Source organism: Xiphophorus hellerii, chromosome 17, assembly GCF_003331165.1.
Source record: "Xiphophorus hellerii strain 12219 chromosome 17, Xiphophorus_hellerii-4.1, whole genome shotgun sequence".
Taxonomy (NCBI): Eukaryota; Metazoa; Chordata; class Actinopteri; order Cyprinodontiformes; family Poeciliidae; genus Xiphophorus; species Xiphophorus hellerii.
In genome coordinates, this window is record NC_045688.1 from 6,080,541 (window position 1) to 6,106,595 (window position 26,055).

The window sequence follows — 26,055 nt, forward strand, 5'->3', positions numbered from 1 at the left end:
TATCCGTTTTGGGTTAAATATTCCACTTCCCACATCTCCTGTGAGGATGTTTTAGTGAGACTGTGTCTTTCCTCGACTCAGGTTCTTAAGTTGAAAAAGTGCTCTCATCTCTCTTCTGTGTGTCTTCTCTTTTCTAGGCAATACCTAGCTGAAAAGGTGCCAAATACAAACCTGGTCTTAATCATTAGTGACAGACAACAAGGCAACAGCCAGTCGTGTGGATTGGGGCCATTAGTACAGGATGAAAAGCAGTGTATCCTTTAAAAAAAAAAAAAAAAAACTTTAGACAGCAGAGTATGTGTGCATTTAATTCAGTGGACGGGTGTTTAAGAAAAACTTGTGCAAAGACGGTTGTGTTTGGATGCAGTTATGAAGCAACCGTAATAAGGGCAATAATTTCCCGCCACAACTGACTTTTCCAAATTAGCACAAACTTCCTATTGGCCTGCTTTGTGTCTTTGTCTGTATAGCACATGGCTGAGAGATCAGTCTGCCAAGTAGCTTACAAACAAATCTAAGATGATCTTTCAAACACTGAAGCCTGCATTCAATTATGGAAGGAGCTTCTTGGAAAATCCAATAGAGTTGAAAACGCCTGCCACGTCATGGAGATATTGAGCAATGTGTTCAAAATCCACGTTTTAAATATTTAATGTTCTTTCAGGTCATTTGGTTTGTAGCTATGTCTGCTGCAATCAGAGCTTTCCATATGAATGGAATGGATTTTTTTTGTTGTTTGTTTTTTTGCCTAATCACTCTTTAGTTGTTATGGTTTCTTATCTGACTCTCTTAGCTGCTGGGCCGGATCCTTGTGAAATGGCTCTCAGTCCTCGCTACAGGAAAGGCCCAATAGTTTGCTTTGATAAAACTGAGCACGTAAGTTATTTTTACTGTCTTTTTCTTGAGATCACTGACAAATGTTTGTGTTGTCTTCAAAAGTATTGATTTTCTGTACATTTTTCCTCGACACACGCACAATTTCCAAAAAGAAAGTTCATAAGAAGGACAATCTTTAGAAGATTGAAACGACATACAGTGATTGTTTTTGTTTTTCTTCTTTTATTGAAGTTTTTCCTTCCTTTAATGGCACACATTTCAAAATAGCTTCAACAGCGGTATTCTGTAAACGTTGGGTTTATAGCTGTCTGATGCTGCAGGAAATAGGACATGTGAGGGCAGTTAAGGTAAATCAAGACCTATGGTAAGTTTGTGAGCTGTTGAAAGACACTAGAACTTGCCACAGAGTTGAGTGGAAGAGCAGGTCCAGTTGATAACTCCCGGTGAGTAGTTCTGCAGTTTCCCAGTTTCAAATTGCATTTTGTAATTTCACCCACAGCTGATTCATAGATGTTAGAAACTTTTATTTAACATCTGAAACATTGGAAAAGGAAATAGAAAGGATACACATTACAGTTCTTGCACATATTCAATATAGTGTGAAGAGGTTAGGAATTGAAGAATTTCCCACCTCTGGATAAGTATGGAAAAAGACAATAGTTTAGAACAATATTTGTATTTTCAGACTTTTCCTTAATAATTATCTAAATGCATACATCCAGTGTGACTGTCCATCTATGAAATTTTTCAATTTATCACATAAACTTGATATGTGTATCCAGGTATGGACTCTCCATCTGTCCGTCTATCAATCACTCCATCCATACTGTAATGCATACATCAACTTTGTTCATCTAGTTTGTCCTCCATCTATTCAGTTATCAAGATTGATAATATAAGTTAAGCAAACATAAAAAAATCAGGTTTGTTCCTCTGTTCATCCTACCATTATCAATCTGTTGGTTGCTTCGTCCATCCATCCACCCACCACTTTTATTTCAGGCATTTTTATAGACAGGCTGCTTATTTAAAGGTTGCCATTGTAGGAATATGTCACATAGAAAAAAATGTCTTCTTCCTCTTTACTTTTATGCTTAAGATGAGCAAAAATAAACTCAGTAAAATATTTTTAGCTCACTAGAAAACAAATAAGTCTGAAGGGGCTTTGGTTTAAAATTGATCAAAGTTTTTTTTTTTTTTAAGCCTGTAAAAGTGTGTAACCTTGACATGAAAATGTGTAGGAACCCTAACATAGGCAAAATTAAAAAATACTTTTACCTTTTTGACTTTCCACCCCCCGAAAATGAAAGGTATAGCAACAAATTAGAGAGAACGAAGCCCATTCCAGAATAATGTTTAAGTTTATTGGAAAAGAGGAAATTCCCCTGGTTACTTTTCGCTGAGTATATCATGGAAGAATCCTACCCATGGCAGCAATCCATCACTATCTTTACCTGATGCACGTCACACTTTCTTGTTTCCCTAAAGAGAGGTCCGTGTGAAGGTTTCCCATGCAGAGATAAACAGTCGGATGTTCTAAGAATTAATGAATATCTAGGCCAAACAAACATTTTTCTGAGCTGCACAGAATTTTTGCGTGTGAAACCTCAGGGCTGGAGCGCTCCGTTTATTTTGATTCTATAGTCCTTTTTCCAGTGTCAGTTTGACATTCTCACAAATGATCTCCTACGCCTGCTTTGTCTCTCTCACTCACACAAATGCAAACACTCACCCACGCACTAACTCTTATTGCCTCTTAATTGAACGCATCTGACTTTTTTTCCCTTTTTTTTTGATATGCTTCTTTCACTCTGGAGTTTTCTGCTTATGTTTGATTTCTAACTTTGACCTTTTGCTGCATGATTCACGTTCTCTGCTTTCTCTCTGTCCTGCTTTGTGATTGTCTGTTGATGGTTAGGATGAGGCCATGTGCCGAAGGAGCGCTGGCTCCCCATTGGCTTCCTCTCTGCTCATGTTACTGCTGCCACTGTTCATGTGCTGTCTCGGGTCAGTCGCGTAAAGCAAGTTCTCCGTCTCTCATGAACGTCCCGTTACTTTCTGACACTGAATCTAACCGTTTTTGGCTTTCATGTCTTGTACTCTTGCTTTCCTCGCTTTGTTTTCCTACCCTTATCTCCTCTCCTGCTTTTTTCAAATATCTGCTCTGTTCCATGACTTCATGCTTTTTTACATTGTTTTCCCACACTTGTCCTCATCGCCTGTCACTCGCTCATATTATACTACTGTCTGACTTCACCTCCCAGTCTCTCTGTCTCTCCTCAATATATTCCCCATCTCACCTGACTTTGAACTGCGAACCATGCTCTTTGTATCTTTCCTCATCTATCATTATCTGTCTCGAGATACAGAGACTCCTTTGCCTCTAGTGACTCTTGACGTACCCAGACACCAGCAAAAACAGATCACTCACCTTTCATTTGCATCCACATATTCGTGCGTCTGTCTTAATGTTTCTCAACTTGGTTTTTTGCTAAATTTGCTAAAAAGCTTCGAAATTTGCTTTCACCGTGGTACGCGTACAAATGAAGTTTGGTCATAGTGGTTTGAAAAAAGTACTTGCACGCCTTTGATAGAGCTCAAAGGCATTACATACAGTTTTTCACATTTTCATATTCAGTTTCAACATTTTTTTATGTTTTACTTGTCGTCCTCAATGCACTCTCTAGTTAGAATTAGAAAACTGCTACTTTTCTAGTTCTCTATAGACAGAAAGCTTGTCAAAAGGGATCATAAGGAGGTTCATTCTCAAGTGCAATATTTAATTTCAACCGTATTTATAATAGTGCATAAGCTAGCATTTATTAAGCATATTTGCTTACACAGTAAAAATAGTGAACTACTGTCCTAACTCACAAATCCCCTTTATCATGAACATTTATATTGTTAAAAGCTACCAAAAAAATTTAAAAAACCAATGAGAACATGTCGGGAGCTGTTGGAGAGGAGACGTCTGCAAACATTTAACCTTTGGGAGAAACACTTTTTAGAACGCTCAGTAACTCTGTCCCAGGTAGGTGTCATTACATAAGTAATGTCATTGATACAAATTGTGATTTCTATGGCTCAGTTACTATGGTAACTGAGCCATAGTCACACTCATTCATGATTTGTGTTACTCCACCAAAGTCCTGCTTTGTTTACATCAACGTTCTGCAACTCCAGTCCTCGAGGGCTGGTGTCCTGTGACTTTTGGATCCATTCCTGTCCTAACACACCTGAATCAAAAGACTGAATTACCACCTTGGTAAGTTTCACAAAGTATTTGTCACAAAGCATTCACTTTTGTTAATGACAGATGGAGGACCCAAACGTTGCAGAATACCGGCAGTCAACGGGAGTTGCAGACCCCTGGTCTACATCCACAACAGCTCCTCAGTCCTACTGTCCCGCTTTTCTTTCTGTTTTCTTCTGCTGCATCACATGTGAAAACATTTTAAATAACTTAACTTATTGAGTGATGTTCAGCGTGTTGAAGTAGTCAAACATGAAAGAACTCAGGAAAGTCTCTATAGACAGAAACTTGTTTCTGTCTATAGACAGAAATCATCCTTTAAGTCCTTTTAAGAACTTTCCCTGTACATGAAGCATCTTCTGTACTCAAAACTCAACTGTCATTACACGAACACTTTTTTGTTTTTCTTTAACTTTGTGCCTCTGATTTATTTAAATTTTTGATGGCTTCTGGTCCTCTTGAATTAAATTATGGCATGATGGCTATAATTTTACAATCCTGTAGTTAGCCATAAGGTGATTCACTAATCACTGGCTTCAACATAATGTCAACAAAAAGGTTCTTGGATTATTGGTACTTGCGTGAAGTAACTGTTGTGCAAGGTTGCTTTCTTAATTATTCACCATAGAGAGAGCTGCTGTTCCTGAAGCAGGAAGTTTCACTTATGAGACAAATATTTACAACTACATTTCACATTTCATAGATTAAAACTATTCTGTTTGTAGTGAAATTTAATACATTTACCAAATATATTCAAAAGTAACAGCAATGTAGAATTACACAGTTGGCAGTGGCTACTTTAATACTTGTACAACCTATTAAAATGTTTACTTTCCGTATTCATTCAGTTTAAAAATCTGCCCATGCTCAGAGACCAGTCTAATTTATACAGCTAACATATATCATTAAAAAAATCTTCAGAAGTTTCCACTAAAAGTATGTTGTAGTTGAGCTGACCTCTACTTAAGTCTGTTGACTGCAATCATAGCTTACTCTTTAAACAACATGTACAACTGAGGAACTACGGACTACAATTGTTACATTGGTACAATGGAAATTTTTTATTTGTTTCCAAAGTTCTGGCTTGACGTTGTTGAAACAACTATATGACGATTCTCCAGATTCATTAGATATTTAGTTTAGCTTTACAACTGCAAATTTAATGTTTCCGGCTAGAATGTTGGAACTTGAGTTCATCCACTCCAACTTATAGTTACTACTCTTTCATCAGACAGCAATAGCTTGAAAGTGTGATTCAACACAGCAAGTTTAAACATTTTCAAGTTATTTTACAACTTTAAGTATTTTTTTTTTCTTCTTCCTTCCAGGAGGAGGATCCAGACTGTGGCGGGGTGTCCGGCCTGACCCCCTCACTTTGGCTGATGGTGGTCATTCAGGTGGTGTTGCTCTGGGCTGTGACTGATTCCAGGCACTATGCCATCCCATCATGACCTCAGAAAAACATGATCTAGCCCTTTACGTTCACTCCCTCCAGATCAACAACATGGCTACCAGCATCCGGAGCTGCCACCCAAAGCAAACAGCCGCTCGGAACAAAAAGATAAATAAAAATAAATAAGTTAAAAGAAGAAGAGACTGAATTTCTTTTGTTTTCAGAGTGTTCTCAAAGTGTCTTCATTTGGGTGATGTGGACGAAAATATTTGTCGGAGAACAAAGGGTAAAGTGATTGGACTTCAACTATGACTCTCGTTTCTTCAGCTGAGAAATGAAGAGATTCATCGTGATCACCAACTTTTCAACAAAATCTGTTTGTCTCTGAAAGAGATCGTTTTAAGCATTGGTTCAGTGGCATAACAGTTGCCATACATCATGAGTGGAGTGGCTTGACTATTAAAGATGCGGAGTAATTTTTCCACTACTACCAGGAAGAATATTACCCTTAGCCAAAATAAACATTAAGAAATGACTTGCAGTGCTTAGTTTTTTTTTCTGATTTTCAACTTTCTACAGTAGAAGCAAAGTCATACATATTTTTTTTTATTGTCCTAGAGATACTTTAAGAGAATACCAAATTTCTGCGATGTCTCTTACAGTCTGATGTTCTTTCGCTGGTATAACCAATCTCCCGAGCGGAAACCATATCCTTAGCTACGTTTATTCACAGAAGCCTGGAATCGTTTATTCTTCTCCTGCCACAGAGCGCTTGTTTATGGGTGTTGAGTTTTAACGTTCGAGTAAATTTTTGAAATTAGCTCTGGAGTTATGTGTTTGAATTTTCTGCCTCGATTTTTGTTTTGTTTTAGGATTGTTCCAGGGTAATCTTTGTTGCCATAGCGCACATTAACCAATCAGGAGATGTCCGGCTTGTGTCCTCTGTGGCTCAGTGGACAAAATGTCTAGTGCCATGTGGACTGTGTGACTTAAACAAACCCTCTGTAGACTGTAGCTGCTAAATGGAGTGTACTGTTGAATATATTGACTTATTTATTGGTTATTTGAGTGAAGTGTCTGTACAGGGTTCATGCATTAAAGAATCTGAATGAGGGGCAAGCAACATTTTCTGTGGTCATAAGAGGTACATTTATATTTTTTTGCTGTCACTGTATAATTTTACTGTCTGCATTGACATTCAAGTGCATGTTGGTCTCTTCAATTATTTTATAGCCCTGTTTCCAAAACTGATCCCTCCCTGGAAACTCAAAGGAGGACAGAAAAAAAGAAGTCTTAGATTGTTTTGGGTTCTTTTTTTTAATGTTTGAAAGTTGCAAATGTTTCTCAGCCGCAGCAAGAGTTCTGCATGCAGAAATAGAGCAACACTTCCAACTGTCCAGAAAGTGTTTTCCCTTTTTTTATTTAAGAAAGACAAAGCAAGTTCACATTGATTATAAACATAGCTACTAATTAATAAACCATGATTTAATTTACGTTTGTCAGGAGTTTAGCAGTTGGTCCATTTAATAGATTAAATTGAGTATTCTAATGATTTGCTTATTGTTGCAGTTTTTTAGTTGCATGCTGTTCCTGTTTCTTTAAATTTCCTATAGTACATCAGCCTTCTTAATTCTTTCGACTTCTTCTTTCATTTTTTTTTCTTTTTTTCAAAAATGAGCTGCTGCTGTTGAGGAAATTGTAGTTTTTTGTGCCTTGTCCTTACATTTATCACATTACAGCCACAAAAGTCAATGTTTGTTGTACATTTATGTTTATTCGTCGCCTGCGAGTCAATGCTTTGTTGAAGCTCCTTTTGCTGCAATTACACCCGAATAGAGAATTCCCACCCAGTCTCAAGTCTTTTGGTCTCTAGCAGGTTTTCCTTCCTGGACTCATTCTTTTAACACCATCCAACTTCACACTAAGTCTAACCAACTTCCATGTCTTTAGTAAAGAAATATCCTTACAGCATGGTGGGCTCAGATTGAAGTGCTACTTTTTTACAAAGGTGGATTACATTTATTAATTCTGAGGTCTGAAAGCCTGGGGTTGCTTTGGTTTTCACCTACAGATATTGCATTAATGTTCTGAATACTTATGCCGATACATTTAGTTTTATGAGTACATTTTTTGTTTCTGCTTCCTTCCACCTCATCTTTACACTGCTTTACAGTGGCATGTCAAAATAAATTCACAATTAGATACAGTGCAAATCACAAACATCCATGTGACAAAATGTGGCAAAATTCAAGGCTTGTGAATATATTTTCCAGACATTTAGTATATGCAAAGTACAACTATATATTTAAAAAAAAAAAAGTTTGATTGAGGTCACTGTAAAAGTAAACAGAAGCATGATCTTATTTTTTAGAAGAATTTATTAATTTCATGAATGCACTGATTGGTCAGAACACTGCTTCCAAGCAAAACAAATTTGCCAGCTTCTTGAGTGAAAACAAATCAAGTGTCGGCCTTTGAGAGCCACTTTGGAAATCTGGGCTTCCCACAAGTCTAAGCGTGTCAGAAATGATTTGTTTTTGGTTGCTAATTTATGTATTTGTAATGTCAGGAGGATTTGTGGAATATACCCCAAACAGGCTGGAAGTCTTGCATATTAACCAAGCTCTAAATTCTCCACATGAAAGCGTTCTTTAAAAAAAAAAAAACTTTATTTGATACTTATCCTTTTCTTGCAGTTTGAGAATCAGGAATTTGTTGATCTCGCTGCGACACTGATACTTGGCTAGAAAGGTAGCGCAAGCCAGTCAGATGCAAGATGATCCGCCATCGTGTACTCTTTAGTGGCTGATGATGCATAAAAAATAACTGATGCTGCCAGTGTGGTTACATTGAAAATGATCCCTCCTGTTGACATTTTACATCAGATATTCTGTTAGAAACTGAATCTGCTTACATTATAAGATATCCACTCTGGAAAAAAAAAAAAAGTTTGTCATGCGCTTGAAACATAGCCAGGGTATTTGTCTGCAAGTATAAGTGTACGTTCAGATGCATGCGTGCAGTAATAATTTTTATGTGCTCATCAAAAAAAAAAAAATTGACAATTTGCTTTGTTTGATTTTTAACCATGAACATGTTTTGATTTTCAGTTAATCACTTCATAAGCAAGGATTTCATTTCTGTGTGACAAACATTTGTTGGTGGCAGACGAGTGAGTTTTTGGCATTATCCTAAAACCAAAACTCGTGTAATCATTCACTCTGCAGGCTGTTTTGCATTTTCTGTAACTTTAGACTTCTAACAACAACAATGTGGTTACAATTGTATCTATTCACCTCTTTAACCATCAGAAAGTGCCATATAGCTGAACGTGTATTCTCTTGCGGAGAACCTATTATGATATAGCATTTATGCAATGTTACTGAAGCACGACTGAAGTATCTGAAATTATATCCCTGTGCTGCATGGAGATGGCTGATAAAATCCGGTGTGCTTCTGCTTTTTAAAAATGTGTAGCCTTGGAAAGCATTATATCGTTGTCGAGCATTTATCCACTGTATAACAAGGTATGATCAGCTAATACTGCCCTCCTGTTGAGGAGACAGCATTTGGCTTTACTGCATACAAAAAAATCCTGACTGATGTTTAGATGCACTGTTCAATCAAACTGACTGATGCCTTCCATGATTTATACACCATACCAGTGCTTTAGCCCATTTTCTACAAATTGGAAATTGAGCAATTGTTTCTCAGCTGTCTTTAGATATAAAATAGTAGCTGTCCAAAGGTTTTCCTATGATTTATTTCTTAAACTTGGCGCTGATGGGTTTCCTTCCTTTGTTGACAAAAACTTCATTATACCATATGACTACTTTTTAGCATCACTATGAAGTTGAAAGTTCTGGTAATTGCATTTTCTGTAATGAATATATATATAGAAGCACCATTTCAGTGGTAACTGAAATAGTTACCACTGAATGTAAACAATGTAAACAAACCAGAGCATGTTTACATGCTCTAGCTTGTTAGCCATTAGCTAACATGCTAATCTGCACTGGAGAACATGCTTAATTATTCATGCTTATTTACTCCACAGTAAATTATTTGTATAGAGTTACATTTTCTACCCAATGAGTAACAAATCCTTTTTAGAGATGTTGGAATGCTTTATATTTAGAATAAATATACCTCTTATTAAAGATTAATGATATGATCCATATTCACAGTTTTTGCAGATAAAAATCCCCTTTGTTGATTTTCTTAAGTATCCTGGCTTTACATACAGCTGTCTATTAAAGACTACCTCCTTTCTACCAAAGGCGTCATAGTGCCAGTACCAGTGTGTACTCAGTCTTGGCTTAAAGTGTATTTGTAATTAGCCTGAATATCATATAGACTGAAAGTTTTGCGGTTTATCGTGTAAACCTGCTCTTATCTGTCCCATTGCCCATGCCATTAATACACCAAATGACACTACAACAAGCTTTCTAGTGTTAAGTGTAAGTCCCACAAATTGACTAAGAGTAGGCAAAGAAACATTGCAGACTACAGAAGTCTCTTGACAGGATTTACTTTATCCTCAAAAATGTAATTTTCAAGTTAAGTGTAGTGTAGATATTTGCTGATAAGAGTCTTAACTTTATGTAATTAAACTTGCACAGTTTAATTAAGCCCTGCTTTTTAGTGCAGTAAAGTGACACTGCATGTCATCCCTATTAGCCTACATGTATTGATTAGTGCTGTGATTGTGTCCAAATGAAATTACTCCCTACGTTCTGGACAATTCAGTTTCCTCTGTTTCCTTTGACATGATGAGATATGTTTCTGAGGAGAACCTCTTAATTCTCTAAGTCTATCTCTACAGTTTTCAATAAACTATCGCTCCTGCATGCTGAGTAGTTTGCAGAAATGTTAAATTAATGTTAACATGTTTTTTTTTAATGTTTTGATATGACTAACCTATCAAAACATTCAAGTGCTGTTGTAGTTAATCATCGTGTGCAGATAGAATTACAAAAGCTTGCTCTCCTGCTTGGAGCCTTTCTTTGAACATTTAAAGAAAAACAAAAAACAATGACTCGTGTTTTTACTGCTCTCTGTAAAAGCGTTTTCTGAGGAGCAGCATCTGACACAGACAGACTGGAAGCTGCACAAATCAAAATAGTCTTTCGCTATGAACATTATGATAAAGGCTTAAAATTTACATTTCATGGTGAAAGTAAAATTTAGCTTCCACAAAATAGCTTGTGCAAATTACAATACATTTATCAAGCCACGCACAAAAATATGCTAGAATTTTAAAGAATTGCACAAATTTGAGCTACAACACTAACTTAAAATTGAAACGAGTATCAGGAGTTTAGACAGAAACTCTGTTATGGATCATTTAATGTCTTAATCAGACCCTCCTGTGACAAAGTATCATTAGAACGCTAAGTTTGACCTTGACGTGTTTTTGACGTTCATCTTATTCCCAACTACCATGAAACCACAGGTTCTTGTCAACTTGCCTCCAAAACTCTTCTATATATTTGAGACCATTTTTGATTACCGGTAAATACTATCCAAACAAATTCTATATAAAAAAAATTTGTCAATTTATATTCTTCCATGTAGAAATTATTTTAAAAAAAGACTCGTATTAAGTACATTTAAAACAAAGTACATACAAGGTGTAGGTACTGGGCTAAGAATGCTGGCATGGTCTGTTAAGTCATTTTTGGCAGAAAAACAATGTATTTATTAAATTAGTTTAGCTAAAATCAGATGCTGTCACCTCAGGAACAATATAAACTCAGTGTGGTATAAAATGTATCTGATTCTGTTGGTGCTCTCTATACAGATCATGTGGGTTTGCCTTTTTCCTACTGGAATTTTGATGATTGCTTTGTTTATGAGTTTAGTTTTTTTTTTTATCAATGTCTATTGTGCCATTTTATTCTTAGAGAATATTTTTGATGGATGGAGCCATCAAGTCACTCCCTGTGTGACTCAGATTTGGCACTCTTGGTGGACAGAGTCTCCCCCAACAGTACTTGCGTTGTGGAGGTTGATTGTTTCGAAAAAGAACATGTAAATCAAATCGGGGGGGGAAAGTGAACAAATTGAACATCCCGGGAGAGAAAAGTTGATGTCAAATGAGGTATATTCATAATAAAATTTTGCCTTTACCCTGTTTTTTTCTTAAGTTTACACCTGTGTGTGTGATTGTTTCCACAGCAAAATGTTTTTTTCTTACTTTAATCACATTTTGAATACACTTTTTCCATCCGATTATGTGATAAAAGTGTTCCTTGACAAGTTCCCCGTTGTCAAGCAGACAATTGAAACTGACATCCTGCTATAATCAACAGTCAAGCTGAATGTCACAACAAAGAAGCTGGCACCAGCATCAGTTGGCAACGACCTGCAAATTTACTGTAACTCCTGTCTTCCATGTTGACCAAATAGTGGTTCAGTCATTAACACAGTTCACTTCACACTTGTACCTGAAACCAGCTGTGTCTTAAGTCTGCAGTGTTCTCGAGCTGCCGTTTTTTTCACTGCCCCCAAAAGACAAACCTTTCACTCATTTTGCTCTTTATTACGCACATTAAACTTACCCTGGTTCATGAGGATAACCGGAAATTCCTAAGGTGCTTTGGGACATTTTGAATGAGACCAATTTTGATGTCATTAGTGTTCATTTTAATGAAAAGGGTCTTTCTTGCCGGTAGCTCGGGAGCTAAATGACTGCACTGGGACCAATAGTTTAAAATTGTGGTACCGTGTAAAAGTTTTCATACCCCTTGAACTTTTTCACGTTTTGTCACTTCGTAAGTACAGACTTCCTGCGCTGTATTTTACTCGGGTGTCGTGTTGCCAATACAAAGTAGTCTGTAAAATAATTCATAGTTTTGAAAAGATGTTAAATTCAAAATCTAAGAAGCATGACACGCATTTCAATTCAATCACCCTGAGTAAATACTTTGTAGAAATTCAACTCAACACACCAGTTTCCGTGAAGAAAAGCACACCGGATGGCATGAATCTGCCACCACCACGTTGGAAGGGGGGTGTTTATGATGATGAGCAGCATTGGTTTTCAACCAGACATGGTGTTTGCATTTAGGCATAGGAGTTGCATTTTTATCTCATCTGGCCAAAGCAGCTTCATACACATATTGCTGTATCCCCTGCATGACTTGAGGCAAACTGCCAATAGGAATTTTCATCACTTTGTGAACAATAGCTCTCTTCTTACCACTTTTCCACGAAGGTCATATTTCTCAAAGCGGTGGATCTCTGCAGCTCCTCCTGAGTTACCAACAGTTTGCTAGCTGCTCATGTGAATTCTTTTCTCGTTCTGCCTGTTTTACCACATGTGATGGTATCAGTTTGGTCTCCTTTTGAGTAAAAGTTGCTGGATTGTGGTCTTATTTACCAGTAAATTAAAAAGAAGTGAAAATACAGGGTCATTAAAAGATGAATTTGAGTTCTACCATTTTGGGAGATTTCTTGTTTTCATTATAATTATTTATTTTTAACTCAACCTATAGCAACCGCCTGTGCTGGCAGGCAAAAATATATACCACTGTTGAATTTTGCTTGGAGTCCGCACAAAATCAGTCCAGGAACCATAAATGGCCACCTGGCTGCACTTTGGACACCACTGGTCTATAAAAAAAAGTACATATTGAAAGAGAATATAAATCCCAAATCTTTTTTATAACATCTGTATGAGAATAGTTTTTGGGGTTTTTTTTGCAATCTGTTCTTTTTTTGTTTTGTTTTGTTTATTTCTTTGCATTTTGTTTCCTTGAGTTAATACGGGCATAAAATTTATCGTCATGCTCAGTCATATTTCCTTGTGACAGCACCCTGTCTAGCTCAGATTCCTCCTCAAACTCTTCCCTTCCAAAAGTGTTTTTCCTTGTCTGTCACGGATGAGCTACGATGTCAACAGCCCACGGAGGATTTCCTGCCAGCAGCTCTGTATCTTGCGTCTGGCAACAAGATGATCCTGTTGGTTTACACTGAGAGGTCAGTTGTGTTGTGTTTTTGATTGTTATCCCAAGACTGTGGGCTCACGTCCCAGCGCATCGAGCCCCTAGTCCCACAAGTACGCAGCCTGCAGAGTAAATAAGAATGGTTTATTGTGCAAGTAATTACATTTCAAAGCATTAACAGTTCTCTCATTACACCAGCAGATTTATTTGTGCAAAATGGGCTTTTCAACCAGTAGAAATGGTGTCACTTGAAAACCATTAAGGACTTTATAAATCAGGAACATGAAATCTGTCTGAAGTGCAGCGTTCCTTATTTTCCTCCCTCTTCTTAGCTCATGCCTTTCATTCTTTGCTACTCGAGATGAAGAAGATATACTTTCTCCGCTCTCCCTTCCTGCTCTGTGAAAGCGATCTTTTAGTGGCGACTACCTTTAGTTTATCAAAGAGCTCATTTGTCCCCATGTGGAACCTGTTTCGTGTCTGCACAGAGTCTGCATTTGTGCACAAGTGAAACAAACCCGGTTTACTTTTCCGCAGAAGTAGCCAAGAAAGATTCCTGGATGTTTCCTGGGAAAGAGAGAGAGAGAGAGAGAGAAAAAAAAGGGACAATTTTTTGTGGGTTAAGTTTATAAGAAAACAGACAACCTCGAGATAGAATAAGACCACCAAGGCATTGTTGAGGTTTCCTTTTGTTTCTGCATCATTTCCACGTCGACTCCTCTTCAGCTCTTCCATGTAATTTTAAAGGTTTGACTTTGGGCTCCGGAGAGAAATGTGCAACCACCCTAAACCATAATGAAATGAACCACTTTAATTTAACTCTTCCTAAAGGTGCTCTCTTTCTTAACTGCTTAACAGGTACTAAGGAAGCTGAGAATATGTTCAGCATTTTTTCTTTTCTGCGCCTTTCATTCAGAAGGTCTCTATCCTCAGGGCTCAGCAGTATCCAACTCTCAACATGTTCAGACATGAGATAATGATGGTGGATATTAAAGTAGGAATACAGCTTTCTTTCATCTAGCCTAAGTAGCTCCTGGTTGTTGGTTCAGTTTTGTTGTCTGATCCTTAACAAGAAAATCCCTTTGAGTACACTTTGGTTTATGTAAAACAAGAAACAATATCCGGCCTTATTTATCAGTTTTAATCTGTCACCATAATGTGCAACACATGTACTTTCTCTCCACCATTCAACGCTAATATAGAGGAAAACTAAAGCAAACGGAGGCAGTTTCAATGTTCTATCCCTTTTGATGTTTTTCTCTAAATGTGGTGAGATATAAAAATAGCCTTTATGGTTTGAAATGCATATTTTGAGAAAGTTTAAGTATTTTGTAGTTCAATCACAGGCAAGCTTCAGAAAATGTGAGCAATAAACTAAAACTGAATTAAGTGGTTAGGAACATGGAAGGTCTGGTTAAAAAAAAATACAATACGATATCAAAGCTAAACTCACTGTATCAAAAGAGGCGCTTGAACAGTTAAGATGTTCATTTATTGTTGCAGATTGCCAGTGCTGAACAGATTGCAGAGAATCCTTCGTTGGTGGATTCTTCTGCGTAGAACTGCAGTTCACCCTTACTTAACCGGGTTGTATCCCACTGAGATTAAAACCTTATTTTGCAAAGGAGACCTGCCTGATAAGCGACATAAGATTTAACCATAATGGGATAGAGCTAAAAAAAAATTAAAAATACAGTAAAATTTACAAGATATGATTGAAGTTTCCTAGTAGATCATTAAAAAAGTGCATCAAATGGCCTAAAAATAATTAGAATAGGGATTTCCAAAAGTTCAGTTTGGTTGTGTTCCAGGTAAGTTTCTGCTTGTTCCATATAAAAGGAGCAGAGTGGCCCAAAGCCTCTTTACCAAAGTCTCTGTCATATTTCCAAACCAGCTAAGACTCCAAATGTCCTCCACCTGCTTTATCGTATCTGTCTAACTTTGTACTCCGTTTGGGAACTGTGTCACTTCGTGACTCACCTGTTGGTCATTAAAGTGCTTGCTTTGTTGTAACTGCTGCAGTCTGGTAGCATTTGCTTTTCATGTTCCTTTCATGTTTTTTGGCCGAGGAGAAAGTGAAGCTCAGGTGGAGATCCCAGCTGTCTCAGAGAAAACAGAGGAGTAAACGCAGCACATGTATTTACTTATGCTACACAGAAAGTCATGCGGGTGTGCGTGCGTGTGTGGGCGTGCATATGTGTGTGTGTGTTCCTAAACCTGTATACAGAACCTCCATCCTTTTTATATTAGACCCATCGGGAGCAATTGTTGCAGAAAACCTTTGTGTCATATGAACAAAGCATGCAGTTAGTTAATGTCTTAAAAGTGAGGGAAGGATTTTTTTTTTTTTAACCTCCCTTGCAATCCTGGTCACCAAAGCCAAACAGCCTTAACCACCTAACACCCAGGTCCTAATCTGGCCTTGTTAGTCAAATTTCCAGTTGCTTCAGACTTGTTCATTTTTGCTTTGACTTTAACCCTCCAGCATTCTTAGAGCAATACTTTGGAGGACAACGGGGAATGGATGGGGGTCTCCCATCAGCCTGTCAGTTCCCGAAACCACATATACACACACACACAAAAAAAACCTTGTCAAGGCCCATCAGGGTCAGTGCGACCTCACCAAGACCGCGCACAGAATAAAAAGCTTTCCAATTGTATCCTGCCTCTTAGGACTGTGGAAGGGTTAAAGACAAATGGACCTCTGTCACTTGTATGTATGCTAGTAAAACAGGAACTTGTGGATTATTAATTAGAAGTACTGTAATGAAACATACTGACTGTGGTATTGCATCAGCTGGTATTAATTAAAGAGAAGCCAGATTTATTTCAAATGCATTGCTGCCAGTAATTAACAGGTATTCTTATTCCTGCTTTGGAATTGCACTCAAAAATTGGGCATCACTTCATTTTTTGTCAGCTTTATTTGCCAACAAATGTGAAAACTGATGTAACTTGACACTTTTATCATTTACTCCTACCAAATAGATACAGCGGAAGTATGTGTTTTTGTTTTTTTTACCAATGAGAAAGTAATTACTAGGAATTGCTGAGCCCGGAGGTTCAGTGTGAATGTTCAGCTTGTAGAGGACTGCTTCTTGAATTGCAGTTTTCTTGTTAAAGCACTTGTTTTCAGAAATGTACATGGTTCATAGTTGGAATTTAATGAATGGAATATAGATCAAAATTAAGATCAGACAAAGGTGACTGTTTGGAATGGTGAAATCCGTTAAATATAACCCAAAGTGTTGCTCTCACAAGAAACAGGACAACTAATCTGCTTGTTTACATTACATGAGCCAGTTCTGGAAAGGAAATGATCTCTTTTTAGATAAGCGTAGACACCGAACTCAACAGCATGATGCAGCATTAATCAGTCATTCAAAATGATTATCCATGAATCACCGGCTGATTGTCTTTGTGACCAACAGACAAAACAGACAAATTCGTCCTGAGAGTGGCAAATAATGAGTCACTTTGCTCGACTGGCCAAGTTAGGACTTTTATGTGCTTGTACCACACAGACTCCTACCAAATAGATACAGCTGAAGTTACATAACAGTCGGGCCGACAGCTTAGCGCTGGTGGACTGTGAGTTATTTCCTGTGCTGTGAGCCACAGGTGTCTGATCAGAGAAGTCAGTCAGCACATTTTAACCATGTGTAATAACATGGTGATTAAGCTCTGAAGTCTGACAAAAATCAAAATGCAAGCTCTTAAAGATCCTCTGACACGCCAAGCTTCATCCACTACAGCCAAATTAACTTACAGCTGCATCGCAAGAGTGATGCTGTATGCAGACGCTAATATTTCTACAAAGCCCACACTCGCACAGCCTGTACCTAACAAAGATAAACAAACTTGTAAATCCTCAGATGTACACCTACAGACCCCCCTCGCGCGGACCCACACACAAATTACAAGGACAACAACATGAAACTACAGAGAATGTCGGGATCAAAGAGTTGGCATGTGGTGAGCTTGCCAACAGTGGGTTGCACTGGGGTAATTTAATGCAGACCGAGTGCAAATGAGTGTTAATTAGTGTATAATAAGTGCAGTGTGCACAAACATTTTTGATGTTGGCTGTAAATGCTAATATCAGCCTTAAGGAATTGGACTATTCAGAAACACAAAGTTTGCTTCATTGTGTTTCAGATCTACATGGTGAGCTAAGCTTACCCTGTGCTGTAAATTGTCTTTGCCCTGACATTTCCTACCAATAGCGATGTGATTATTTCAGACAAAATGTTCAAACTTATGCCAGGTTAGTCCTTTAAAACCTACGAAACAAACTCAACGTGTTTGAAAGAATTTGAAATAAATTCCTTGTACTGATATATGATTAAACTATTCTCTGAAACAACAGTTCGAGGGTGCAGCAGGAATTCCTCCATCTAACCTGTGTAGATGTTGTCCACAGGTTTGTCCCACTCGGTTAGTTTGTTTATCAATGTTCACCACAAGGTTGTGTCTTCGGAGGTCAAACTTCGGTCTACTTAATTTGCCACAGATGAAACCCGACTCCATTCCAGGGGACCAATACAAGTAAACATTTCAAAGCTGCAGGAAATCTATTAGCACCTGGTGGGACTCCCCACATGCTCCACTCCATCCTATCCCCTTCTGCCCCCACCTCCTCCAAACCACTTTATCCCTGTCCCCACCCTAGTTAATAAAGCGCCACAAGACCAACGCACTCCTGCTGTGCCTCTAAAAGTGGGGGATTAGCGAGTGTGTGTGTGCGCACTCGTGCCGGCCTTTTTCTTGTGTGTCGAGGTGTGCATTTACGCCTGCATAGTATGTAGCCCTCAGTGTGTGTGCATGTAATATATCTGGACCTGTCCTTTTGACACACGTGCAGCCAGTTAGCACTGAATGAGGTGCCAGACAAGCGTGCTGCAGCTGCCACACTAACAATACTCAATGATCCCATCGCAGAATGCTGCAGGGACTTTGGTACAGTTCATTTACTTTACCTAATTGCTTCCACAAAATTAGGCTTTGCAGTATGTAAAATGTGACTTTTTCTTTTTTACTGTTGGATGTGTTTATACATTCTCTTTAAGCATTTGATCTGCGTACATGGTCTAATTCATGATGACAGCATTGGCTTGTTATAACAGATTGTTTTGGCATCAGCATTAGAGTACAGCTTGTTACATCATAATAGATTTTGATTCCCAATTCAATACAGATAAAGGAGAATATGTAGATTTTACTTTAAATTTAGACCCTGTGAAATACCAGCACTGTGATCCGGAGCGAAAATCATATAATTTCCAGTGGCATTTTTATGCATATATTTATAAAAAGCTGAAGTATTTTCTTGTAACTTTTGTTTGAAAAATCAATTAACAGCTTAAGGAGGTAATAGCTCTTTAAGCTGCCCTAGCTAAATTCAAGCGATATCTACATAAATGGTGCTCATACAAGAGACAAATGTCAGAAGGCACAGTGTTATAAAAAGGTTTGAGAGTAGAGAGAAAGTGAGTTCAGATTTCGGAGGCATAACCAGCAGGTGGGAAGAACAGCTGGTGGAGTGAGGTACAGGTCTTTAAAGGATAAATGACTTACAGGATGGAGAAGAAGAGACAAACGTTTGATAGAAACACAAAGTGCAGTTGGTATATTTATTAAGTTGTGATACTCTGTCGCTCTAATTCACCATATGACAGTCAAACTCCGGAATCCTGGAAAACAAAAAGAATCTGTTACACAAGCGATCCAATCTTGAATGAGCCAACAATGGAGGATGGATGGAAGAATCCATGTCATTCAGTTTGTACTTAAGTGCTAGTAGGTTTACTGAAACTTTAAGGTTGCAATGTTGCCATCTCTTCTACTTTGACCCAAATTAAAGTTTCTCAATATTTAACTAATGCTTTGTCATATTGGGGAATCCTTAGCTAGCATTGTCAAATTGACACCAAAATAAATGAATATTTTTAAACTTTTGCAAACTGGGAATATTTAATTCTTTGTGGTGTTCATGTTAATTAACATGACTTTTGGATATTTGTAGCTCTTTAGGTTGGTAAATGTTTGGACTATTTGATGTTTGGATTCAGTTTTTCTTTCACTACAGACCAATCCAAATAACAAACATTCTGATTTAGAAATTTTGGTTTTCAGGGAAGTAGTCTTGTTTAACTTTGCATATTTGTCTGCCTGCTGTGAAAAATTCTGATTATTTAAGTCAGTTGTGTCCTATTGTTTGGGCAGTCCTAGCCATGCTCTTCTGCTCATCGACTGGCCTGCTAGCTTGTGTTAAGGACCCAACCTAATTGGATTTATGTGCGGGAATGTTTTGCAAAGCCACACTTGTGAAATACCTCCACATCTGCTGCCCATTAGCGGTGGACATAACACACAACAGCAAGGGAAAAGCCCCCAACGCCTTGATTCATGTGACCGCTGCCCTGCTTTTATTGCAGCAGAGGAAGAGGGCTCGTGGCATTGTTTCAGCACAGCAATCACAACCTTATCTATCTTTTTCTCCCATGCTATCAGTTTCATAATTTTATTTTTATTTTTTTTGATAACTCCTTAATCCCAGAGTTTATATGTTATCTCTTTATGACCCCCTTTATGCTAAAAACTGCTAGTGTTTCCACAGCTCTGGTCATTTCTCTCCAGGTACAGCCATTTCGTCTATGGAAGTTTGCTGAATCTCTTTCATCTCTTGCCTTTCGGTCCTAAGAATTCGCTTGTCGAATGCATTTTCCCTAATCTTTCCAACAGGATTTATTTTCCATCTGCTAAGTCAGCAGAAAGTCAAGTCTTATTCTTTGTGTTCTCGTGCCCAGCATTTGGACAGTCATTTATCTACGTCAGTACGACTTCCATCGTGAAACCCTTTCCCTTGTCACTCCCCAAGGCAAAGACGTCCTCCTGTTTCATCCTTCAGTAGGCACAAGGAGAGTCTAGCAAGGGGGTCTGACAACCCCGTCGACCCCTCATCTGTCATCTGCCAGGGGAAAAGCACCTACCTAATTGGGGGGAAACCACTGAGGGGTTGGAGGGCTGGTGTGGAGGTTGTTATTCTTGTGTTGGAGGGGTCAGAGGTGAAAAAGGGGAGATCACACCGGTGATTAGCCTCCTTCATGTGCAGGAGTGGAGGGACGCATGGACAGGGAGAGTGTTTGTTGGGCAGCTGGGGTGAAAAGCAATTAAAAGGAAATGGGTTGAATTTAGCTTTTAGGATCATCAGACCTGTTAATGTCTGTGCATTGGGTCAAGGTATTACACACCGGCAGACCAACACTTGGGTTAGAATGCTAAAAAAGTCACAATGGTTTTAGTCAAATATTTTAAGTGTACATGATCAAAAGCAGCTCATATGAGAACTCCGTGGTCCCTCATTTGTTTGAAATATGTGATTTTACTCCTTTAACCACAGTCTCCAAAACGCTCATATCGTCAGTAATGAGAGTCCATCAGTCTAAATCCCACACATGTTGGCAGTTCAATATAAGGAACAAGTCAGAAAATAAGGCTGTGTTTGAGGAATTCTGTCAGGTTTTGGCCGCAGAAGGAGATGCTTTCACAAACCGCTTTTCCTCCCTCCAACCATCCACCTGATGATGACACATCTCCACAGGTTTTCCCACCTCCGCCTTCTCACAGTTTCTGTCCACACCTCTTTCTGTGGTTCCTAAGCCATGAAATAAATGTATGGGTGTGACGAGAGCAAAAAAATGTGAAACGCAAAGGTTCCAGGTTTTAGAGTAAATCCATGCACAATGTCCCAGAAAGTAGTACTTTCTCTTAAAAAAAAAACTTGATATAATTGGTTGAAAATCTGAGCCCTAAAGTACAACTAACAGCATAACTAACACAAAGACACCAGAGATTATAAAATTTGAATATAGACCTGGGTTTATAGATACAAAGATTCTCAGAGTCCTCTCAGAGATCTCCTGAATTGGCCTAAAAAAATTAATAGAAATTCCTATCTAAGTGAGGTCTGGTTGACCAAGTTGCTAGGAGTCTGTCTTCTAGGGACTGTGATTGGTTGTTGTTGTTGGCAAATAACTTAATGGAACATTACTGACACCATTTGGTATGGAGTAGGGACCACTAATATCTTATGGAAGCAAAATTTTATGAAAGATCTGAGAAATTTGGAAATTCTACTATTTTTCTTAATATTGTGTCACTGGGACCTACTTTTCATCTTGGGATTCCTTCTCTGGTTTCTACTGAACCAAGCAGAAAGAATCTACTGTATTTTGTATGTTGGCAGTTTTTTAATATTAGTACCACTAATGTCTTTTTTCCCCTGAAAATTCTGAATGGCATTTCAACCACCTAAAGAACCCATTCTGTTTACTGCAAGCCTGGCAGGTACAGCTATAAGAAGCTCTAGTGCTTACTCTGCACTACAGAGGTGAAATTATAAGGATATGGAACATTATCAGTGTAGAAGCCATTAAATAATGCTGCTTATACCTGGCACTGTGATGTTAGATGATGAAGTTATGTGACAACCCTGGGCAGAGAAATTTACTCGGCAATCCAACACTACAAAATACATTGTGAAAGATGGCAACAGCTCAAAGCACATCAGCAAAATAACGCAAAAGGTCATAAAGAATGGAAAATATGAAAACTGTGACATGGCCAAGTATATTGCCTTATGTAAATCTAACAAAACAAAAAAGAAAGGGCAAGTATGCAAACTGTCCCCTGTAGCAAAGCACAGCTGAAACCACTCTACATAAACTTTATAAAAGGCTGGATCCTCCAAGAGAAAGAAATCTTTGTTTTACAAAGGATTTAAAAGCTGTCTTTAAATGTAAATCTAAGAATGATTCCTGGTGGTGAGGTCTGTGCTTTTAATATAACATGACAGATTAAAAAGGTGAATACCCTGCAGCTAAACATATGCAGATAGTCCAATTCAGATCTATGTAGGATGGATCAGTTGAATTAGTTTCATTCTACTTCATTGTCAGTCGATCCCTTAAGATATTCCCAGCCTGGAAGGGGAACATAGTCATGTGTATCTTGGAGTTCATTCTAAATGGGAAATCTCCAGAGGACCCAGAAGGCATCCCAATCTTGCTGTTGTTGAATTTCTTGCTCTACTGATACTGCCAATGTTATTTTGTCAACGGAAACTCTTGGTGCCAACAGTAATGGCATGTTTGGATGTTATTTCCAGCACCTCACTAAGATGTGTTGTTTTGATTGAACGGAAGAGTTACTTCGCTTTTTGATCAATAACAAAAGGATCTTGTAATTAAATTTTTGAATAAGCTAAACCTGTTTTTACTTAAAGGTAAATTAGTTGCACCAATTATACATTGAACCAGTAATTATAATAACATATTGATCCCATACATCACAGGGCTACCAAACGTCACCTGATTTAATGAAGAGATGATTGACAGTTTGGAATCCTCTGCAATGGTCCTGGTCTGAGTACAATAAATCATGGAAGTTAATACTCCCTTTGCTTTGCTTTGGTTTGAACAAGCACTTCTACTTCCAACATCGTCTCCCTAGATGCATAATCAGCTGTCAAACCTAACTTATTTACCTAGTGCTTTTTAAGCACTTGGGACAGGGTGAGGTGTAATTCAAAAGGTACCAAACTACAAAAACGTACTCCAAGACCGTATTTTTTCAGAGCGTCTGGATTTCTTCTTTCCACTGACACTGATTGACGTTGCGAGCGTGATGTGTGTATGGTGGACCATGCAACTACGTGCCTGTTGCCAGGGTTTAGAACCTTAAATTTGCTGCCCCAAGAGTACTCACACACACACATGCACACGCCCACACATTATATCCACATGTACCTCTACACCTGCTTGTCCACTTCTGCACACACCAAAGGGAGGATAAAAAAAAGACCTAAGAAAAAACAGAAATGACCTGCACGCGTCATAATGAGAGCGGGCCGGGTGTCTGGCATTTACCTCAAACCATTTCGTTTTCCCGCTGGTCTCTCTGGAGGGCTTTAAGTCCACCGCCCGTTAACGGCTGAAGTGTGGATTTCCTGTCAAATAAGGGTTAGAGCCCAACAAAAGTCCCCTACTCTAGTACCTAAACGGGATCATTTACAGCTGCCCCACTTAAATACACACACTTCATGTCTTACAATGTCCCAAATGGGATGTATACCAGATCTGTAGTGCTCAATGTTGTCTTTGTAGTGAGCATATTGAGTCTTTATGGTACTTTTAAACTCCAGTATCAGTGTAACATCCCTATAATAAAGGTATTGTAAATTTCTGTGATGCAGTGGACTTTATCCAGTCGTATCCTTAAACTGTATCCAGTAAAATGGCTTTATAAGGTCAGCCTCAAACGTTCCACTGGAATATGCCATGAACAGACTCTTGGCATCGTTTCTTCCCTCATAATCTGTTTATGCTTTGAGGACTGTTCGACCAGGACAAACATTCCCCCAGTCTCTGACAGATATTTTTCATCCCTCTCAAGATTGGATTTTCATGAGAGTCGTCAGCTCTTTTTGTAGCAGTGTATCGCCAAACTAGGTCTGGGTAATATGGTCTCATATTTTTCACTTTGGCAGATTTTGATCTCAGGCTGTTTGGATTGATTGTGTCTGTGCCCAGCAATTTTATGTCTCGCCACATTCTCTTTTAGATTTTGGTCTGGGGTTTAGCTGGGCTAAAATGAACTGGCTGGCTGTGGGATGGATGGGTTTAGTAGAAATAAGGTGAGATCCTTTGTTATCTGGGCTGATCAGAGTGGAGAACTACAGGTTAGGGTTAAGGTACTCTACTCAAGGGTCGGCGATCTACAGGTTTTCCCTGGTCCAACAGACTTGAATAAAATAGTTGAATCACCTCCTTGGTGAAGTCAAATTCTCCAAAGTCCTGCTAATGATCTTAAGTATTTCACTCAGGTGTGATGAAGCAGGTGAATACCCCAGGGTTAGGGTTTTAGCTTCCTGGGAGGGTTTCTGAATCTCTGGGAGGAGATCCTGAGACAAACCCAAAAATCACTGGAAGGAAGTGTACATCAGTTATGGCCTGGAACGCCTTGGATCACAAGAATAAGCTCACACTGTTCCTAGGCAGAGTAATGTCTGAGTTTCCCTCCTGGGCTCACGGCCTGATCTTATAAATGGAAGAATATTTCACCAAAAAGGTGTGGAGGAAACTAATGAATAAAATATAGAATGTGATAGCTGCACTGTTCTGTGATGGATTTCTTTTCCTGTGACAGAGGCTAAGGGAGGGAATGTGCATCAATGGGTAAAAATATTTTCCACGGGTGAGAATTTACAGCTTAACAAGACAATAACCTTGAGAATATTAACTCATAACTCTATTTTCCATGCCTCATTTGTCTTATATAGGAGCTTCTCCCAGCTGCCTTTAGCTATAGGTGTGATCTAATCCGGATGGTGTCTGATTTTAACGTTGCACCATCCACTATCTAACCTGGATGGTTAGATTCTACTAAATGTATAATTTGCTTTAGAAAAGCACCAAGTGGTCCTGCACACGCTTAGCCATTGTCCCAGGGTATTGTTTAACACTCATCACTTTCTGTCAAACTTAGTTGTGCTTAAACATGTGGAGAACTTGAACATAACTTTAAATTTCTCCTAGAGGCAAGAAACAGCATCAAGTTTACACTTCTAATGGTTCTCATGATTCTTCATCCAGAAACATGACTTGACATTGGTTATGTATTTTCATGTCAATCTTCAGATCCTTTATCTCTGATAGAGAAGAAAAAAAGTCGCTAAATGCTATGCAGTGCACCGTTTAATGAACGAGTGGCCAAATCTAACAGGGGAATGGTTAATGCTTGGATCGGATGATGGTGATCAACCCTATGTCTCTGAGTCAGAAAGTTTCCCATATTTTCTATGTATTTTCAGTTGAAATGCTCAAGCCTCAAGTCAGTCTGATTGATTGAAGCTTTATCAAAACCAGGATCTCATAGATTTCTTTGTTTGTTTCAGTTGGCAAGAGTTTCGTGTCGAGCTCTGGCAAAGCCTTTCAATGTGTTCTAGGACCTCTCGCTGAGCTACGTTTGCTTGTTTTACCAATCCATTATGTCTGTGATCCCTCTCTGGTTCTGCTTTAGATATTGTGAAACTAGCTAATTCTCTGAGGATGCAATCAATACTTTAGACCAAGTGCTCTTCTGGCGCTCCATGTAAAGAATCCCATCTGTCTTTTCAACTGAGCCAAAGGGAGGATCAGTGAGGAGACACACCAGAGAACCTTGTCAAAAAGATCCTGTCTGATGATAATAGGTCTAGCACTGATCAACATCATTATCTTCACAACTTCTTTATTCCTTATCTGGCTTAACAAAGCCAAATTAAGCACAGGCTTCCAATTGTTGCTGGATCATGAAAGGTCTTTGCCATCAATAAACTCTTACAAGACAACTTTACTACTTGTCAACTTTGCTACAGTCCAACAAGGTGAATGAACTTTCTCAGATTCAGCGAGTTCCATCTAAAAAGTCACATTATACCTTGAAAAGATGTGACGGCACACGAATGCTAAACAAGTGAAGCCACAGGTCAGTCAAAAGTTTAAATGCATTCATGGCATATTCATTTAGGACAATTAATGATCATTTCTCTATGGTGGAATGACACTACACCATGCAACAAC

At 38.5% G+C, this 26,055-nt stretch overlaps 2 protein-coding genes across 4 annotated transcripts in view; both read left to right on the plus strand.

Annotated features, from left to right (window-relative positions):
* The window catches only part of cacna2d1a (calcium channel, voltage-dependent, alpha 2/delta subunit 1a), a 92,636-nt gene extending 81,015 nt beyond the window's left edge, over nucleotides 1-11,621 (plus strand). For all 3 annotated transcript variants that reach the window (XM_032589340.1, XM_032589341.1, XM_032589342.1), the window contains 3 exons: nucleotides 138-253; nucleotides 794-876; nucleotides 5,419-11,621. In XM_032589340.1, the coding sequence (XP_032445231.1) occupies nucleotides 138-253; nucleotides 794-876; nucleotides 5,419-5,541 (322 nt within the window). In that variant the 3' untranslated portion in view covers nucleotides 5,542-11,621. The remainder of the gene's footprint in view (nucleotides 1-137; nucleotides 254-793; nucleotides 877-5,418) is intronic.
* A 1,738-nt stretch (nucleotides 11,622-13,359) lies between these two features.
* Nucleotides 13,360-26,055, plus strand: part of hgfa (hepatocyte growth factor a) — a 36,239-nt gene continuing 23,543 nt past the window's right edge. The window contains exon 1 of the mRNA XM_032589900.1: nucleotides 13,360-13,466. The gene's annotated coding sequence lies outside the window, so the exon portion shown is untranslated. The remainder of the gene's footprint in view (nucleotides 13,467-26,055) is intronic.